Below are 21,407 nucleotides of genomic sequence, written 5' to 3' on the forward strand. Positions count from 1 at the left end.
TGATCGCGTTGGTCCCCAAAGATACCGCATGCGGGTGCAATATCCGACACAGTAATTATTTCCCTTTGTACAACACTAAGCCACTAAAACTGAGCTGTGAATGATAAGGCAGAGGGCACCTGCAGCACGGAGGGTGCCTAAAACATTTCGATCTGCAGGCTGCTGCACGCATAGCCCCAGTGGCTACAGGGCTGAGCAAGCTTGGTGTGTAGGAACCTGCACAGACAATTCTGGAGGGGAAAAATCATGTCTAAATCTGAGCAAGAAATGTTTAATCGACAAGTGAATGGCAGCAAAAACGATATTGCAGCTGATACCTGGGTCATGGCACCTATGATTTTTCGGGCCTCCTGGTAGAGCTTNTCTCAAAGGGCAGTAATCCCAGCCCTGCATCAGTAAAGTTCTGGTTCAGAGCCATTAAACCCAGCTGGTTTGTCTGATTCCTAAGACTCTTAGCTAGAGGTACTTCACTGCCGTACACCATGCTGGCATCCATGAAGGAGGTGAGCGCATTGATCTGCTCATGTATAAATGTTTTGGCATTGCACACTGGAGCTGTACGGACGAATGGCATACAAGTATTTGGGTCCTTAATTCGTGGATCATCAGGGGGAAACTGTAGAAAACAAAAGAGAATTACTCCCAATTTAATGTGTCGATAAAGATTGGATTTTTTAAAAGATATTCCCTAGTTCAAACGGAATTATTCTAGGGAAGATCTGTGGCCTGTGTTATACAGGAGGTCAGACTAGATGATCACAATACCCCCAGGCCTTAGAATCTATGAATCTAGGAATGTTCCAAACACATTATCTATTCGACAGGGGAATTCACAGATTGGATGAGACTTGTGGTACATCTAGTCCAATGTCCTGTCTGACAGTGTCCAGTAGCAGATGATTTAGAGGAAGATGACATAAAACCCCACAGTACGCAGTCATGAGACAATCTGCCCCCATGAAGGTTTCATCCTACTCCAGCATCTCTCAAACCGTGGGTCAGGACCCCAAAGTGGGTCGCGACCTGTTTTAATGGGGTCACGCGAGCTGGCGTTAGACTGGCTGGAGAGCAGGGCCAAAGCCATCCAGGGCTCAGGCTTCGGCTTCAGATCTGGGCAGTGGGGCTCCGGTTACAGGCCCCCTGCCCAGGGATGAACCCTTGGATTCAGGCTTTGGCCTCCTGCCCAAGACAGTGGGGCTTGGGCAGGCTCCTGGGGTCCTGTAGTAATTTTTGTTGTCAGAAGGGGGTCGCAGTGCAATGAAGTTTGAGAACCCCTGTCCTAATCCCTAATAGTTAGAGATTGCTTTAAAACCTGAAGTAGGATTTTTATAACCCTGACAAAAATTGTATTAGCATTAGCTATTCTAACTCTGGATGACTTGTTATCCATGTAAATGTCCAGTCCCTCTTTGAATCTTGTCAGTGAAAGTATTTCCTTTTATCAGTTTTGAATTTGCCCCCTTCCAGTTTCAATGGCTGGCTCCTAGTTCTTACGTTATGAGACAGGGAGACCAGGACCAGGGAGCCCAATCTTCTTTCTTCAGATCATTTATTCTTTCATATGGTCCCTCTCTAAGCTGAACAATACCAATCTTTTCAATCTCTTGTCACGGGAGAGTTTTTCCAGGCCCTGATCATTCTTGCCACCTTTCTCCGAATCCCCTCTAATTCTGCAATATCTTTTTCAAAATATAGTGATCAGGGCTACACATAGTATTCCAGAGCAAGCCACACTATTGATATATATAAACCCCTTATATTTTTTCTCTCATATTCTCCATCCCATTCTTTATGCATTGTACCAGCAGGTTGGCTTTTTTGACCACAGCTGCATATGGAACAGAGATTTTCATTGAAATGGCCACTGTGATACCCAGGTTCTTTTCCTGATTTATAAAAGTATTACCTACACCCCCACCGTCAAACCACCCAGTTAAACCAAACAAAAAGCCCAACTGTGCTAAAAGAAAATTATTTAGATCACAAAGTCAAGCACTCAGAAGTTAGGAAATGACAAATGTTATGGCTGCTCTTAAGTCTGCCTTTTGTGTGTCCATTCTGTGCACTAAACCAGTCCTAGAAAAAACAGTATATAATCACATAATGAAAGACTGTAGCATGATCCATATGAGCCGGGGACAGAATAAAGGTTGATTGGACAACCTGAATTCTGGCATTTTTTAACTTTGGATTGCTTGACTTTGCAATCTAAATAGTGTTCCTTTAATGGAGTTTTGGTTCATGTAATTCCCTGTCTATTTTTAAGGAAAACAAGTAAAACCAAATTATTTTATGTACAACTGTTACTCCTCCTCCCCACCACCATCAATCATGTATCATAAGCAGGTTTTGAACTCTGAACATTCAGCACTGCATACGACCACCTGAGCTACAGACTAATGTCAGGAAGTGTCAACAGAAAAAGGGTGTTATCCAGGAGTTGGGCATGGGCCCCTGGGTACAGTTGCTGGTTTTGGAGAGTGGTCAAAAGGAGTCTGGCCTGGTCCAGGTCTCTCATTCCCACTCTCCAGAAGCTGGAGGAGCTCCTACTCCACGTGGGTGTCCCCAGAGAGAGGAATGAGCTGCTTGGGGAAGGTGCTGGGTGCAGCATCCCAGTCTGTCTCTCCCCACAATACCCTGTTACAGCTGATAGACATTCCCAGTACGGTGGCTACCATTTCTTTGGCAGCAGTGTGGGCCCAGCCTTAGAATGTGGTGTTCAGTTAGTATTTCACCAGGCTACCAACATTTTCCTGCAGAATGAAAGTGACAGAGGGGAAATGGCCATTTTTTCAACTATTTATTGTATCTCAGCAAACCATGACCAGAATTCCACATGGCAATGAACAGGCACTTCTCTGGCTCCAGGGCTTTCTCTGTGCCAAATTTCAAAAGCCAACTGCAATGGAGTTGTGTTAGGCAACCTAAATATAGGGGTTACTACCAGCTCCCCTGTAATATACACAGTGTGTTAGGTGCTTTAGGCTCTTTGAAGAATTCATGTCTTTGATCTCTCTATTCTTTCACCATAAAGTCTTTCTGGGTCTAACCTTCTACACTAGTCTCAGGCTTAGAAACCCTGCAAAGAAGGATGGGAGTCAAGGTTGTAGTTGTACCTTAATTGGGAAGCAAGGTAGCTCAGAGGTGCAACTGGTCTCACACTGAACTTCTTTATTGTCGATTTTTGTAGTAGTGAAAGGGGCTAAGTCCAAATCGTGGTCAATCCACTGACCCCAATGCACGAAGATGACAGAGCGCTGCTGGTCTTGGGTGACATTCTCATTGGCTGTGTGAATGATTTCATTTGACACTTTTCGAACCTGCACAGAATCAGAACAAAAACATTTATGATTGAGACATAGTGAACGTGTTTAGCTCCATAGGGGAAGTGCTGTAACTTTAGGGTAGCCTGCTACAGACCTCAGGAAAGTATCAGACACAACACTTTATGTGCTGAACGTCAATTTCTGAACATCAGTGATGAAGTTCAATGAACTGCCAATGATGCAGCCTTCATCGCCCACTTGACTCTTTAAAGAAGCAGCTTTGTGCTTTCTCCCTTGCTGCAATTCAGCGACTGGGGCGAGCTCCCTGTAAACACCTGCAAAGCCACTTCACTGTCCTCCTTCAAAACCCCTCTTCAAACTCGCCTTTGCCAGCATGCCTACAAAAAGCTAGGTAGTATTTAGGCAGCTGGTGAGCGAGACCCTATCCAGCACGCTGCCATGTGTTGTTGCTCCCCCGTCTAGTCTGTCTGTGTCCACCTTTTGCCTCATCTTATATTTCGATTGGAAGATTTTTGTTCTGTTTGCACAGGGCCTAGCACAATGGGGTCCTGACTGATGACTGGGGTCCTAGGCACAACCACAGCACACAATGATAGTAATGATGGTGACGGGCAAAGCATTAGTGCGGCTTTACTCTGAACGGTGACTCTTAAAACGGAACTTCCTTACTCAGCCAATCTGCTCCCTGCGTGTACTCAGTCATGTGTGTTGATGCCAGACTCAGATCATCATCCCCCCCGCACATGACAGACGCGCTTTGTGAACAGATCTCTCCCCTCCGTGAGGAAGGGAAGCTCTGCCATTGTGGTACTGTGGCTCCTCTCCTCTTGACTTCTCCACGGAGCTGAGGGTCAGAGCAGGGGGAGGGAGTGCAACCTGGATGGCCCAGAAGGAGAGGGAGAGCTGGGTTTATTCTCGCCATAGGCGCCGACTCCGTGGGTGCTCCAATCAGCTCCCCCCACTTCCCCTCAGCACCTCCCAGCCACCGGCAGCCCGGATCGACTCCTCCCCCTCCCTCCCAGCACCTCCCGGGGATGGGGAGGAGCGGGGACAGGGCATGCTCGGGGGAGGGGCGGAACTGGGCGGGAAGAGGTGGGGCAGGAGTGGAGCGGGGGCAGTGCTCCTTCACCTGTGCTGAATGGCAGAGGAGTGTCTGTTTTGCCTGCGACTCATCTGGTGCCTCAGCTGCATGTGTGTGGTGTGGCTATGAGACAATGCAGGAGATACACTGCAGGTCATTAGTATGCCCAGTGCAGTGACACTAGGGTGACCAGATGTCCCCATTTTACAGGGACAGTCCTGATTTTTGGCTCTTTTTCTTATATCGGCTCCTATTACCTCCTACCCCCTGTCCCAGCTTTTCACATCTGCTGTCTGGTCACCCTAAATTAGACTGTTCTGAAAATGAGCAAGGATCTACCGAGTCTTACTGTTCAGATGCAAATGGTGGTTTTTCTGCTGCATGTAACTTAGCCATGTCTGGGTCAGCTCCCTGAGTTCTAGCCAAACCTATTCCCAGCTCACCGGGTGCTGGATATATTTTTAAAAGATAGGAAAGAAGAAACATTTGTTTATTGCCAAAACTATATATTTCCACTAACTTTGTTCGCTGAAATGGCTGAACTATTTTTGTTCAATGTTTTCTTTGTTCAATGATTAACCTGACTCAGAGACCAAGCATAGAAAATATAAGCCCAAACAGATAGAAATATATCAAAATACTAAGCAACTGAAAATAGAGGAAAGGACCAGGTGACCTGAATTTTAGGCATTGAAACTGAGCCACCTATAATGAATATGGAGAAAGGGGTGCTAGGTATTTATCCTTTAAAAATCTGTCAAGTGAAAGGGATAAAAGTCCGATAGGCCACATTATTATTAGACCAAAGTAATAAAGCTTGAGTAATTAGTCCCACCACTTCTTATATACAGGTCTGAGTTTAATCTAGTCAAGCCACTGGTTGCTAAAACCACAGAGTGAGACTGATTCTTAGTACAAATTTCAAAGTGTTGATCCATTGAGCGCTTTCTTCTTCACAGGAGGGTAACAGAAATGCTGTTCGGTGTGAATGTATTCCCTGCACCTGCCAAGGGATGAAGGTGTGTGGAGTGCTCCAAGCAACACAGCCCAGCGCAAGACATATGTACGGCTTAAGCCTCACATGTGCCCTCAAAATAGACTTAAATGGTGCGGCAGCCTGGCCTGGGCCTCTGCCCAGAGAGCACTTCCCCCCAGTCATGAAGAGAAATACGGGAGTCATTGATTAAACAAGAAACCAAATGATCTCACAGTCTCGTACCAGTGGGAGCGGAAATCCATTGTAAAGTTTTCCTTCGGTGAATCCTTTGGGAAGAGACACTCCATCCTCATACTCTGCCGGGAGCCATCGGGCATATCCTTGATTGGAAGTTCCAAAATAAGAATGTTTCCTGGAACGTTGGGAAGAAAACAAACAACTAAACTATTTCAGAAAGGACACACCCTGCAGAGAAGCAGAATTTCTTTTTCTCCCCGGAACCTACGTTGAATTGCTAGAACGATAGAAAGGAATCGTTTTGCGGTTCAGAGGCCACAGCTATATTCTGGACAGACAGCGCTCCGAGGCAAAGACTCAAAGTCTCTTAGTGCAGGCTATGGTTACTACTGAGGTAAAAGGATGAATCCTCATGTTGTTGTCATACTCACATTTGTAATTCAGAATTTAAATCTAAGCTACTTATATGGTCTCCATCACTGCAGTATCAGTGCCTCACAATCCTCAATAGACCTGTGCTCCCAACTAGAGCTGACCGAAAAATGGGAATCCATTCCCATGAAAAAATGTGGTTTTAGAACCGTTTTCATCCCAACCCAAGACAAAATATCAAAAACATGAATTTTTTCCTGGGAAGGGATTTAAAGAAACATTCTCTTTTGGGAGAGCGGAAAGGCAATTTTTTGTCTTCCTGGCTGCCTGTGAAATTGACAAGAGCCTTCCAGCCTGGCTGCAGGTGAGGCAAAGAGCCCCTATGCTCTTCCTGCTCACCTCCCCCACAGCTCCGGGAAACAGTGTAGAGCACCCAATAGGACTTAGGTGCCTAGATGCCTTTGAAAATCCCGCTGGGCACCTATCTGCATCGTTAGGCACCTAAATCCTTTGAAAATCTGGACCCTAACTCCCACTGAAATCATGCAAACACCTAAACTGAACATGTCACCACTAACCATGTGCCTGAAAGGACCATAGGTTGGTGTATTTTTACAATACACAAAACTGCAGAATGCTCAGGACATTTTAATGAGAAAAAACTCCTGTGTGAGATCATATTTGTCCATGAGAGAAAGTAGTTAGAGCCGGGTGCTAGTCCTGACGGCTACATCCATCACTAGAGGCCAGATTCCTAGTGGTAGTTGGGTGCCTAAAGATGCAGATAGGCACCTCGTGGGATTTTGTCAATGGGCATTAGGCACCTAGGTGGTTTGAGAAATCCCACTAGGCACCTATCTGCATCTTTAGATGCTTCAAGACCTTTGAAAATCTGGCCTTAAATTCCATTTTCAAACGTGACAATAGGTATTTCAGAACCTAAGGGTTAGATATACAAAGGTGTTTAGACACCTAACTTTCAATGGGAGTCGGGTGCGTAACTGGTTTAGGTGCTTTGGAAAATTCCATCGACTTAGCTACTGCCTCTTGAGGTGGAGGATTTACTACAGCGATGGGAAAAACACCCTCCATTGCTGTAGTAAGTGTCTACACTATAGTGCTGTGGTGGCACTGCTGCAGCGCTGCGGCTGTGTCGCTGTAGTGCTTGTAGTGTAGTCAGACCCCTGGAATTATCTAATGCAGCCTAGGATCGCCTCTCTCTTTTTCTACAACTGCATCACATTGGTGGCTCAGATTTCTTGTGACTGAGTAAAACATCCAGGTCTTTCTCCTCCTCTGTCATTTCCAACTGACCAACCCACAACTTACAGCAGAAATTCTTGTTGGTAGTCCCTGAGTGCATGACCTTGCCCTTTGTACCATTACATTTCATCCCACTTCAGTCCTTCAGATCATCCAGTGCTTCCTGTACAATATTCCGGTCCTCCTCTGTTAGAAGATGCCACCCAACTTTGTGTCACCCACAAATGTCATTCAGACACTTCTACTTTTTTGTGTCAAGTTCATTAATGAAAATATTGAATAAGCTTGTTCCCAAGACTGATCCTTGAGGAACTCCACTGGCAACCTCCCTCCAGACTGATAGTTTCCCTTTCAGCACAACCCATTGTCCTCTCCCTTTAGCCAGTTCCTTACCCACCTTTCAATTCCTGTACCAACCCCCATCTTTTCCATGTTAATAGTTTTCCATGTGGTACAGTGTCTAATATTTTACTGAAGTCCAGATAAATCAGATCTACTGCATTTTCCTGTGTAAGAAATTAGCCATCTTATCAAAGAGAGATTTCAGGTCAGTCTGACATGAACTGCCTTTGTTTGTAGTGCTGTAGCCATGTGGGTCCAATAAAATGTATTACCAGTTTGTGTATGGAGGATCTTTAACCTGCTTGTATCATCTGTCAGGGTGAGACACTGCTTGATTCAAATCCTGCTTAGTTTTTAGAAATTTGACTGCAAATTTATTTTTGTTTCTTAAGTAACCAACTCTGATCTCTATGCCTGCAATTTATAATCACTTCAAATCTATTTTTCTGTAGTTAATAAATGTGTTTGTTTTGGGTAAAATATAATGTGTTTTGGTTGAAGTGCTCGGGAAATCTCAGTCACAGGTGCCGACTTTCCAAAGTGCCAAGCCCCGCCTCTGACCCAGGCCCTGCCCCTCTCCACCTCTTCCCCCAAGGCCTCACCCCCTGCTCTACCCCCACCCCACCTCTTCCTACCCAGTTCTGCCCCCTCCTCCCCATCCCTCGCAGCCTCCTGCATGCCACAAAACAGCTGATTGCGGTGGGCAGGAGGTGTGGGGAGGGAGAGGCAGGTGTTGATTCGTGGGGCCCGTCGGCGGGTGGAAGTCACTGGGGGGAGCTGATAGGGAGGCTGCTGGTGGGTGCTCAGCCCCCATCTTTATTTCCCCATGAGTGCTCCAGCCCCGGAGCACCCACAGAGTCGGATCCTATGATCTCAGCTCAGTTTACAAAGGCTGGTGTGTGTCCATTCCACACTGAGGGTGGGGGAACGTACACTGGTCAGGCTTCTGACTAGTGCAAGATGGTACCGTTCTGGGGTGTAAGACTGGGGAGCTGGGAGGAACTGGCTGGAGCTTCCCTACTGATGCTCATGAGTGGCTGGGAGATCGTTCATGTAATGCAGTTGGATGTGTCCCTGCCTGTGGATGTCTGTGTAAGTGCTGTGCCTGTCAGAGATTTGTTGCTTGACATCAGCATCACAGTGTGAGAGGAAGACCCTGGGTTAGTGGGACAGAGGGCTCAGGGGTCCCACAGTCCCAGTTGCACCCTGGGGACCCCATCACACCATCATTGGGGGGTTTTAAGAACAAGTTGGACAAACCCCTGTCAGGGATGGTCTAGGTTTATTTGACCCTGCCCCGGCACAGAGGGGACGAGCTCAATGACATTTTGAAGTCCCTTCCTGTCCTACATGTCTATGATTTCTTGTCGGCTGTCGTCTTAGTTCTAGTATCACTTTGCAGTGGTTATTCATCCAGTTACGTGTGGAGCTCTTCCCTACTAGCTTTGCCCTTTGCTTGGAATGCAAATTCCAGATCATTTTTGCCCCTTTGACTTACAGAAATTCCAAACCCCCTTGTGATGGGGTTTACAGAGCTCACACGATGGTAAAAGGAATGGTGGAACAGTACTGGGCCAAGTAGGCCCTGCTCCTCAGCAGCTGCCGGGCATGCTTGCTATGGAAGACCTGCTTAAAAGGGAGCTCTGGCAGTCTGGCAGAGGGTGCATGGAGGAGACACTGGCTGCAAGAAGGCAGACAGGCTGCAGTCTCTGAGGCAGAGCAATCTACAGGGGAAGGACAGGGGCTGGCTGGGATCCCCTTTCCCCTGACTAAGAGGGGACAATTGGATTCCAAGGGTGAGCTGGGAAGCATCGCTGCCCACCCCCAGCTGAAGCCCTGAATTACCAACACTGTGTAAGCTGAAGGCTGGGCCATGCCCCAAACTGAAGGGAAACAATGAAGGTAGGAAGTGATACGGGGGAGACTGATCTGGAATGGCAGTCAGAAGGGACTGAGCCATCTCTCGCCTCTCCCCCCTAGGTCCTCCACTGGGATTTGATGGAGAGGGAGGGCCCGGGTCCCCCTATCCATCCCTCTTTCCCCAGCCTCCCGAGAGATACTAGAGGACTCCGGGGGGCGATGAATGGTGGCTTGGCTGCTGGGCCCCAGGACTGCCTGAAAGACCAGCCTCAAGGCTTAGAGAGACTCTTTGTCCACAGTTTGACCAATAGGCCCGAGTGAAGCCTGCTACACTCCTCTAGGTTAAAGTCTCTTTGTTATGTGTTTGTACAGCACCTCTCTTGGGCCCCTCAGTGTTAACACAATACAAATAACTACTAATACAATTTTTTCTACTTGGTGGAATGGTATTGTACCGACAACTTTAAGGTGTCTATAGTGGACATTATGTAGGCTGGAGGCTCTCTACTATACATGAAAAATCAATGCTTTACCTGTTGTTGCATTCTCCAGTAATGGTCCGGTAAATGCTACTCTTCGGGCACTTAATGGAACGAATCTGATAGTCACAACCAGTTGCCTTGGAAATAATTTCCTTCTGCTTCCTACTTAGTACATCTGCAAGAGAAGCCAATCAGAGTGAAGCCATTTCCGTCATAATTTCTGGAACAGTCGCCAATAGTTCCATTTCATGGCTCCCCCAGTAGGAAAGCTCTACAGACAAATAGCATCTCATTTAAAAAACTCCTTCTAGTTTATACCAACAGAATACACCAGCTTTCCTGCAGAATAAAGGCCAGCTTCATATTCAGGAACACACTCAGTATTTCGTGTTCTAGGAATCATTTTGTTTGCCATCTTCATCTCTCAGCAGTTTTGGAGCATCTGAAGTGGAGGACAGGTATCGGGACTGATTCAAAAGTGCTAATGACAAAATCCCTACATTTAGTATGCCTGTCTGATTCAAATACTGATGAGATAAAGTTCCTTTTGGGGGGTTTAAAATGTATGGTGTTTTCAATGACTATGGTTGTGACGTTGCACTCTATATGATTTTATGAAAATATGCTAATGTAACTGGAATATGCTTCATGCAAAAGGTCTCTTGTAAGGTATCATTACAAAGTTTATAATCTACTGAGCGTGGTCATCCTATTTGTATAAATGTATCATTCTTGTATCTGAAACTAGAAATATGAAATATAACCCTGAGATCCTATTGTAATTATGCAAAGTGTGGGCCATTAATGTTGTTTTGGAATCTTGATGACTTCCATGAACCAGGACAATTGATTGCAGATGGCTGTGTTTTACCTGTAAATCTTTCTGTATACGTGTGTGCTGGCAAGTGGGTAATGAAGTCTTAAGTGACATGTGATCATGTCACCTGAACCGGAATCCATCTTTAACAATTTATGAGTATACAGGGTAAAACGGATTTATTTGGGGTGTGGACCCCATTGGGACTTGGACATCTGAGTGTTACAGACAGGAACACTTCTGTAAGTGGCTTTCAGTCAAGCCTGCAGCTGTTAGGAGACGTGGTTCAGACCCTGGGTCTGGGTTTGCAGCAGGCAAGCGGGTCTGGCTCAAACCAGGCAGGGCACTGAAGTCCTAAGCTGCCAGGGCAGGAAAGCAGGGGCAGAAGTAGTCTTGGCACATCAGTTGGCAGCCCCAAGGGGGTTTGTGTGATTCAACCCATCACAATGGTGACATAATTTGAGGATAGGTTGAGGGGTCTAGGTAGGTACGAAGCAATGTGAGGATTAAAAGAATGATGGAGCAAGAGAAGAGGAAGCACAGTGGTAGGGACAGAACATAATATTAATATGGGAGGTATTGCAAACTTGGAAAGAAGAAAGCAATAACAAGGACATTGAGAGTCGAGAAGCAAGGGGCCACACCAGGGTGTTTGTCTCTCAGTAGAACTCCCTGCAGATTTCAGGGTACTGTACTGCACTAGCAAATTATCATCACAAAACTGGAGTGAGACAGAAGGAACTTTAGAGAAGAGCAGCTAATCCAGCCAGTGGGCAGTAGGGACTAACTTCTGGCCAGGAGGAGCTAGGGGGAAAATGGAAATGGTGGGAGCTGGAACATCTGGGACACTTATTCTAGACTGGACAATGAAGTAGCACATGTCCAGCTGGGAACAGCCCTGATGGGAAGGTGAGTAGATGAGCTAAGAGGTGGGTTCCTTTATCAGGATTTGTGATTGTGGCAGCACTCAACATATTTTGTCATTAAGGGGTTTCATGCTACACCTGGCTCATCAGGAGTTTGGATCCTGGGTATATTGTCCTAGAGCAGAATCACTACTTCACTCTCCTGCCATTGACAGAGCTGCTGCTAATTAGCCATCTACAGTCTTATGTGCACAGTACCTGTGATATTAAACTCTCCTTTCACCACGCGACGCAACTTCTTCTTCAGGAGGCTCAGGGTGGTTTCCATGTAATCGGCAACTCGGATTGCAGACCTGGTTCCTGCCACTGGCTCCTTTAAATGTCTCAGGATATCTGAGGGGCTGACGTCCTTTTTCCGGAATGCCGCCTTTGCTCTGGAAAAAAAGGACCCCTGAAGTGGTGCACCAGCCACTGCTGTCCACAGCCCAGCCCTCTAAAATGAGACCTGCATTGGTATGTGGGAATTAAGTCCAGGCCCAAACAACTGAGGAGACGAGCTGCAGCAGCCAGCTCTACACTGACCTTTCCTACACTCTGACCAGCAGCCTCAGGGTTCCCAGGTCAGCGCTGTAAGGGACACGCCGGTCCGGTCTGTAACCCCTGCTTGGCAAACATTTGCTATTTTCTGTAAACAATTCAACTTTGTGCTCTGCTTCTTCGTATACAGAATCATACTAATTTATATGACGTTATAGGTGCTTGGGTTTGTGAATTGCCTGCTAGGTGTGAAGGTAGTGGATCTCATGAGACCTCTAGAGAGCCTTATAGTTAGTGCTGGGGAGGAGCCAGTGGTCATGGTATGTGTAAGTACCAATGAGATAGGGAAAGGTAGGACAGAGGTCCTGGAGGCCAAATTTAGGTTGCTAGGGAAGAGACTAAAGCACAGCACCTCCATGGGAGCATTCTCTGAAATGCTTCCAGTTCCACGCACAGGGCCATTAAAGCCGGGAGAACTGCAAGGTCTCAATCTGTGGATGAGACGATGGTGGAGGGAAGAGGAATTAGGTTTATTAAGAACTGGGGAACCTTTGGGGAAAGGAGGAGCCTATACAGGAGGGATGGGCTTAACCATAACCAAAATGGAACCAGACACCGGGCACATAACATTCAAAAGGTTGTAGAGGATTTTTTTATTTAAGGTCTGGGGCAAAGCTGACAGGTGTGGAGCAGCACGTGGTTCGGATGGAGACATCCCTTAGGGATAAATTGATTAAAGAGGGAACTCTAGATCCTACTATGAAGGGTAGGAAAGAAGTTGGTAAAGCCCAGGTGGGAGCCAGTGAGGAATAGTCAAATGTAAAATAATCCCATTTAAACATACCCCACTACGTCATGCGTCTGACGAAGTGGGTATTCACTTATGTTCCAATACATCTGTTGGTCTATAAGGTGCCACAGGACTCTTAGTCACTTTTTACATAAAGGAAAGCAACTGAATATTGACAAAATGCACAAGTGCTTATAACCAAATGCTAAATATCTCAATATTAGGATGGGTGAACTAGGGTGTCTGGCATTAAATGAGGATATTGATATAGTAGGCATTATAGAAACTTGGTAGAATGAGGCTAATCAATGGGACATGGCAATATTGGGGGGAAATGTACAGGAATGACACCGTAGGTCACGTTGGTGAGAGAGTGGCACTATATGTTAAAAAAAGCATAGTCAAATAAGGTGAAAATCTTAAATGAATTAAACTGTACCACAGAATCTGTATGAGTGGAAATTTCATGTTAATACTGCCAACCACCTGACCCAGATGGTGACAGTGATGGTGAAATGCTAAGGGAGGTTAGAGAGGCTACAAAACCAGAAAACACAATAATAATGGGTGATTTCAACTCTCCTCCTATTGACCGGGTACATGTCAAACCTCGGGGCATATGCAGAGATAAAACTTCTAAACACCAGCAGTGCCTGCTTCTTGGAGCATGTAGTCCTGGGACCCACAAGGGGAGAGGCAGTTCTTGATTTAGTCCTACGTGGAGCTCAGGATCTGGTCCAAGTGGTAGTTATAGCTCAACTGTGTGGTGATAGTGACCATAATGTAATTAAATTTAACATCATTGTAGGGGGGAATGAACCAAAATCCACCACAGAAAGATGTAAGTTTATAAATGGGAACTACATAAGAATGAGGATGCCAGTTAGATAGAAATTAAAAAGCAGTTACAGGCTAAAATGCCTGCAAGCAGCTGTAGGCCTTGCTGGAGCCCTAGGCCTCACTCACTTTAAAAGCCAGAGGTAGAGCGACCAGGGGAGCGGAGCAGACAGGGGGCTGCAGGCAGGGGAGCGGAGCGACCAGGGGGCTGCAGACGGGGCTGCAGGCAGGGGAGCGGAGCGACCAGGGGAGCGGAGCGGACAGGGGGCTGCAGGCAGGGGAGTTTGAGAGGGAGTTTGACAGAAGGAGGCCTACGCTGGTTAGGAAGAACCGCAACACCTGTGCCAGCACTGCTTCTGTCTCCTCCACCTGCGCCTGTAGCCAGAAAGAGCGCCTGAGCATGGATGCTCCTACCCAGATCCGGGTGTGGTTTTGCAGAGACGGTGACTTGCAATTTCCACTTACTGATATCCAGGCTGGGGGGTGGAGGGGATCCAATGTGAAAGTTGCCTGCTGGTGGAATCTCTCAGGCAGCAGGTGGGAGAGCTACAGGAGGAGGTGGCTAGGTTGAGGAGCATCCGAATCCACGAGCAATTCCTGGACAGTGTCTATGTGGAGACAGCTGAGGTAGCTGTCCCAGTACACAGGACTGCTGACACACCACTGGTGGAGGAGGAGATGGCTCAGGGTGGACACTGGCAGCAGGTTTCTTCTGGCAGCAGGCAGTGCTCCACCCCTGCTCCGAACCCTCCCGCCGTGGTAATAGGAAACTGTTATGCTCTTCTTCATACAGGAGAGAAGGAATCACACCCTACAGTAGAGGAGGAGAAGCCTCATACCCCTAGGGTTGGGAGATCTGCTGCCACCACTGCGAATAGGAAACGGAGGGTAGTGGTGGTCAGAGACTCTCTTCTGAGGGGGACGGAGGCGCCCATCTGTCACCCTGACATTTCATCTTGGGAGGTATGCTGCCTGCCAGGGGCCCGTATCTGAGATGTTATGGAGGCATTGTCGAGGATTATCCAGCCCTCTGACTACTACCCCATGCTACTCATCCATGTGGGCACAAATGATACTGCGAGGTGTGACAGAGTGGACCAAGAGTGACTACAGGGCTCTGGGAGTGAAGGGGTTTGGAGCGCCAGTGGTATTCTCTTTGATTCTTCCTGTCAAAGGTAGGGGCCTGGGCAGAGACAGGTGCATCGTGGAGGTGAATGCCTGGCAGTGAAGATGGTGTCGCCAGGAGGGCTTTGGCTTTCTTGATCACGGGATGCTATTCCAGGAAGGACTGCTAGGCAGAGATGGCGTTCACCTTTTGAGGAGGAGAAAGACCCTATTTGGACACAGACTGGCTAACCTAGTGAGGAGGGCTTTAAACTAAGTTCGATGGGGACAGGTGAGCAAAGCCCACAGGTAAGTGGGGAACATGGAGACATGGGAGATGGGTCAGAAATAGTGGAGAGCGTGGGCCATAATGGCAGAGAGAAAGGAGGGTCAGGGCAAAACTGGGAGGCAAGATCAAATCAGTATCTTAGATGCCTATATACGAATGCGAGAAGTATGGGGAATAAGCAGGAAGAACTGGAAGTGCTAATAAATAAATACAACTATGACATTGTTGGCATCACTGAAACTTGGTGGGGTAATTCACATGATTGGAATGTTGGTGTGGATGGGTACAGCTTGCTCAGGAAGGATAGACAGGGGAAAAAGGGAGGAGGTGTTGCCTTATATATTAAAAATGTACACACTTGGACTGAGGTAGAGATGGACATAGGAGACGGAAGTGTTGAGAGTCTCTGGGTTAGGCTAAAAGGGGTAAAAAACAAGGGTGATGTCATGCTAGAAGTCTACTACAGGCCACCTAACCAGGTGGAAGAGGTGGATGAAACTGTTTTTAAACAACTAACAAAATTATCCAAAGCCCAAGATTTGGTGGTGATGGGGGACTTCAACTATCCAAATATATGTTGGGAAAATAACACAGCAGGGCACAGACCATCCAATAAGTTCTTGAACTGCATTGCAGACAACTTTTTATTTCAGAAGGTTGAAAAAGCTACTAGGGGGGAAGCTGTTCTAGACTTGATTTTAACAAATAGGAAGGAACTTGTTGAGAATTTGAAAGTAGAAGGCAGTTTGGGGTAAAGTGATCATGAAATCAAAGAGTTCACAATTCTAAGGAAGGGTAGAAGGGAGTACAGCAAAATAGAGACAATGGATTTCAGGAAGGCGGATTTTGGTAAGCTCAGAGAGCTGATAGGTAAGGTCCCATGGGAATCAAAACTGAGGGGGAAGACAACTGAGGAGAGTTGGCAGTTTTTCAAAGGGACACTATTAAGGGCCCAAAAGCAAGCTATTCCGCTGAGTAGGAAAGATAGGAAATGTGTCAAAAGAACTTCTTGGCTTAACCACGAGATTTTGCATGATCTAAAAAATAAAAAGGAGTCATATAAAAAATGGAAACTAAGACAGATTACAAAGGATGAATATAGGCAAACAACACAGGAATGCAGGGGCAAGATTAGAAAGGCAAAGGCACAAAATGAGCTCAAACTGGCTATGGGAATAAAGGGAAACAAGACGACTTTTTATCAATACATTAGAAGCAAGAGGAAGACCAAGGACAGGGTAGGCCCACTGCTCAGTGAGGAGGGAGATACAGTAACAGGAAACTTGGAAATGGCAGAGATGCTTAATGACTTCTTTGTTTCGATCTTCACCGAGAAGTCTGAAGGAATGCCTAACATAGTGAATACTAATGGGAAGGGGGTAGGTTTAGAAGATAAAATAAAAAAAGAACAAGTTAAAAATCACTTGGAAAAGTTAGATGCCTGCAGGTCATCAGGGCCTGATGAAATGCATCCTAGAATACTCAAGGAGCTAACAGAGGAGCTATCTGAGCCTCTAGCTATTATCTTTGGAAAATCATGGGAGACAGGAGAGATTCCAGAAGACTGGAAAAGGGCAAATATAGTGCCCATCTATAAAAAGGGAAATAAAAACAACCCAGGAAACTACAGACCAGTTAGTTTAACTTCTGTGCCAGGGAAGATAATGGAGCAAGTAATTAAAGAAATCATCTGCAAACACTTGGAAGGTGGTAAGGTGATAGGGAATAGCCAGCATAGATTTGTAAAGAACAAATCGTGTCAAACCAATCTGATAGCTTTCTTTGATAGGATAACGAGCCTTGTGGATAAGGGAGAAGCGGTGGATGTGGTATACCTAGACTTTAGTAAGGCATTTGATATGGTCTCGCATGATATTCTTATCGATAAACTAGGCAAATACAACTTAGATGGGGCTACTATAAGGTGGGTGCATAACTGGCTGGATAACTGTACTCAGAGAGTTGTTATTAATGGTTCCCAATCCTGCTGGAAAGGCATAACGAGTGGCGTTCTGCAGGGGTCTGTTTTGGGACCGGCTCTGTTCAATATCTTCATCAACGACTTAGATATTGGCATAGAAAGTACGCTTATTAAGTTTGCGGATGATACCAAACTGGGAGGGATTGCAACTACTTTGGAGGACAGGGTCATAATTCAAAATGATCTGGACAAATTGGAGAAATGGTCTGAGTTAAACAGGATGAAGTTTAACAAAGACAAATGCAAAGTGCTCCACTTAGGAAGGAAAAATCAATTTCACACATACAGAATGGGAAAAGACTGTCTAGGAAGGAGTACGGCAGAAAGGGATCTAGGGGTTATAGTGGACCACAAGCTAAATATGAGTCAACAGTGTGATGCTGTTGCAAAAAAAGCAAACATGATTCTGGGATGCATTAACAGGTGTGTTGTGAGCAAGACACGAGAAGTCATTCTTCCGCTCTACTCTGCTCTGGTTAGGCCTCAGCTGGAGTATTGTGTCCAGTTCTGGGCGCCGCATTTTAAAAAAGATGTGGAGAAATTGGAAAGGGTCCAAAGAAGAGCAACAAGAATGATTAAAGGTCTTGAGAACATGACCTATGAAGGAAGGCTGAAAGAACTGGGTTTGTTTAGTTTGGAAAAGAGAAGACTGAGAGGGGACATGATAGCAGTTTTCAGGTATCTAAAAGGGTGTCATAAGGAGGAGGGAGAGAACTTGTTCACCTTAGCCTCTAAGGATAGAACCAGAAACAATGGGTTTAAACTGCAGCAAGGGAGGTCTAGATTGGACATTAGGAAAAAGTTCCTAACTGTCAGGGTGGTTAAACACTGGAACAAATTGCCTAGGGAGGTGGTGGAATCTCCGTCTCTGGAGATATTTAAGAGTAGGTTAGATAAATGTCTATTAGAGATGGTCTAGGCAGTATTTGGTCCTGCCATGCGGGCAGGGGACTGGACTCGATGACCTCTCGAGGTCCCTTCCAGTCCTATAATCTATGAATCTATGAATCTATTCTCCATTGTTTTGTGTTGGAATTGGTTACTTTCTTTGTTTGCAGAGGGACACTCCATGGATCTGCCCCAGTGCCTGCCTGGAAAATACTGGGGAATAAACCCCCATGTGGGAGATTACAAAGTAGCAGCCGTGTTAGTCTGTATCCGCAAAAAGAACAGGAGTACTTGTGGCACCTTAGAGACTAACCAATTTATTTCAGCATAAGCTTGTGCCACAAGTACTCCTGTTCCATGTGGGAGAGTAAATCCTGTCCAGAGTGGGGCTGACTTACTCCAGGCCCCCACTGCCAGCATGGGGAGCACTGAGCCCACCAAGATGCAGGAAGTGCCTTGCCACAGGTGGTGTCAGGAGCGGGATCTTGGCACAGCAGGCTATCCTAGAGGCAAGATAAATCACCCCTGTAGCGGGGTGGTCACCCCGCTCCCGCCTGGAAGGGCTTAAAGCAGCCTGGGCTGTGGCGGAGAAAAGGGGAAAATGGGGCTGATGGGAAAGCAGCCACAGCTGTAGCCAGTGCAATCAGGGCCCAGCTGGCCCTTATAAGAGGGCAGTGGGTCAGAAGCACAGACAGTCTCGCTCTAGCTGTTGAGAGGGATGGGCCTGGCTGCTAGGAGCTGAGCAAGGTAACTAAAGTGGAGCAGGGCTGGGGAAAGGCTAGAATAGCCGGGGAGCTTCGGCCTGGAAACCCCCTGGGCTGCAGGCCTTGCTAAAGGCCGGAAAAGGTACCGGGGTTGCAAAGGGGCAGGGGCAGCCCAAGGGTAGGCAGAGGCAGCAGGTCGAAACCTTCCTTGCCGACGATGAGTGGCAATTATATTGCAGTCCGCCCCAGTGTGCGGGGGCTAGATGGTGACTGGCAGGAGCCAAAGACTGAGGCGAGGTGGAGATAGAGGGTGGGGTGGGGGGGTTCCCCAGGGAGGGGAGACCCAGATCTGTGGGGATACTGCTAGGGGGCAGCACCCCGGCCTGAAAGGGGCACCAGGGTCCAGGAGGGACTCGGGTCCAGTGGCAAGTGGGACACCGGCCGGCAGAGGCCACTTCAGAGGGCACGCTAATTCCCTGGACGACCAGCAGGAGGTGCCACACCGGTGAGTCGTCACCCAGTGACAATCCCCAAATTGGACAACATAGTGAGGCGCTGGTGCAGGCCGTGTCGGTACAACAAGAGGATACCAGGGTCCAGATGGCCGCCCAAGAGGAGTCAGTCCAGTTACATCAGGAGACGAATCAACTGCTGATGAGCCAGGCAACCCAGAACTGAGCCACCCTGCAGGAGGTGAACCAGCTGAAGGCCCTGATCCCTCCGACATGTGGTCATGACAGGATGTGATCCCTAAGGGCCAGCAGTTACCTACAAAAGATGGTGATGATGGAGGATGAGATGGAGGTGTACTTTCTCACATTTGAAAGAACGGCCCTATGTAAGGCCTGGCCCCAAGACCAGTGGGCCAATATCCTCACCCCTTTCCTGTGTGGGGAGGCCCAGAAGGCCCATACGACATGGCAGCAGAAGTTGCTACAGACTACCCTCAGTTGAAAGCTGAGATCCTGGCAAGATCCAAGGTGATGACAGCTATAAGGGCTCAGAGGTTCCATGAGTGGAGTTACCGGGAGAGCAAAGCACCAAGGTCACAACTTTTCAACCTGATCCATCTAACGCAGAAGTGGCTGCATCCCGAGACCCACAGCACAGAGACGATTATAGAACTCTTAGTGTTGGACAAGTTCATGAGAGGACTACTGCCAGACCTACAAGGGTGGGTTGGCCAAAATGACCCCTCCTCTTACGATTTAGTGGCAGTTGATGGCCAGAGAACTTTCTCGGACTACCTTGGAAGAGATGTATTGGACTAAGAGACCAGTCCTATCCCCGAAGGCCCGGACCTCTGAGAGTTCACGTAGGATTATGTTGGGGAGAAAGGGCACCAAAGAACAGCCTGAGGCCATGAAGGGACTTGGGGAACTGGGGAGAGAAGGTTGTGGGGTAAGGCCCAATAACCAAAGAATAGGAGGACGCCCCAAGCTATGTATAGGTGTTATGCTTGTGCAATCAAAGACCTGTGGCATGGCCGCAGCTGGCCCAGGTCAGCTGCCTCAGTCTCACAGGGCTCGGTTTGTGGAGCTAAAAATAGTGCTGTAGAGGAAGGATTAGGCCTGGGCTCTGAGATCCTGTGGTGGGGGAAGGTCTCAGAGGCTGGGCTCCAGCCTGAGCCCCAACATTTACACTGCTATTTTTGGCCCTGCGGCGGTGCCCCGTGATCTCTAGTGAGCTGACCCAGGCTCTGAGTCTTGGTGCCACAGGATTTTTATCCCAGCATAGACCTATTCCTAGAGCTTATCAAGTCAAAGCCAACTTGCTGAATTTCTCCTGGATGAATGGGGAGCTAGTGCAGACTCAGAAGCACAGATGTCATGTGTGCCCCTGGGGAAACACCACTGAGTCAACGGGCAGCTGAATTCTGTGTCTGCTGGAGTTTGGAGGGGTCTTTGGCAATAGTTGTATGTAGAGTGTATCTCAGTGCTCCGTTCCAGAGGTGAGAACGGCCTGGAAAGCCATGGCGAGATCCATGACCGAAAGACAGGGCCACAGCCCAGCAGCGGAAATAAGGAGACACATTTCATAGCGATCATCTGGGGCTGTCAAAGTGTAATTCACTTTTGAAGAAGGCTTCTAACTTTTTTGTTTCAAAATGCCCTGGTTTAACATCCTGCTGCTGGCTGGGACTGGACATACATGAAATCGTACAAAAGGCAGGTGGCTACGTGTTGTAGAAGTTGGAGTTTCTGACACACTTTCACCTGCAGTCCCAGATAGAGGAAGCTACAATAGTCTAATCTGGTGATGGTGGTAGCAAGTATCACAGTGGGAGAGGAATGAAGAGTCTCCTTGCCAGTCATAGGTGGACTAAAGCAACAGTAGCAAGCAATGCAATCTGTGTGACCAGGAGCAAGGAAGATCCAGGAGGAACTCTATTCTGCACATTATCTCTCTGTTTGGACATGGTGCTTACATCACGAAACCAACACCTGTTTAAATGTGTAGCACTATCCGCCTTATTCCATCCTTGCACATGAATGGAATGTCCAGCCAGAGCAGATAAATCTATCAACTGGATATTTCGGGAAAAATGAATAGTATTGGAATAACCAGATTAATGCCTAATAATGACAATTTGAACATCAGAGTTAATACCAGCCTGATGAATAGCACAGTCAATATTAGAGCCAGGCAAAAAATGTTAATTCACTCACGAAGTAAGGGGGGGGGGGGGCACGCAGGGAAACTCCCCGCCCCAGCTCACCTCTGCTCCGCCTC

The 21,407-nt window shown here is 47.3% G+C and overlaps 1 protein-coding gene across 1 annotated transcript in view; it reads right to left on the reverse strand.

The window, feature by feature from the left end:
• LOC117867698 (myeloperoxidase-like) overlaps positions 1-21,407 on the reverse strand; it is a 62,905-nt gene that overhangs the window by 31,083 nt on the left and 10,415 nt on the right. Inside the window, 6 exon segments of the mRNA XM_034752918.1 lie at positions 318-364; positions 367-616; positions 3,117-3,320; positions 5,588-5,717; positions 9,913-10,036; positions 11,803-11,978. Of these exon segments, the coding sequence (XP_034608809.1) occupies positions 318-364; positions 367-616; positions 3,117-3,320; positions 5,588-5,717; positions 9,913-10,036; positions 11,803-11,978 (931 nt within the window).

The sequence above is a fragment of the Trachemys scripta genome, chromosome 18 (assembly GCF_013100865.1).
Source record: "Trachemys scripta elegans isolate TJP31775 chromosome 18, CAS_Tse_1.0, whole genome shotgun sequence".
Classification (NCBI taxonomy): Eukaryota; Metazoa; Chordata; order Testudines; family Emydidae; genus Trachemys; species Trachemys scripta.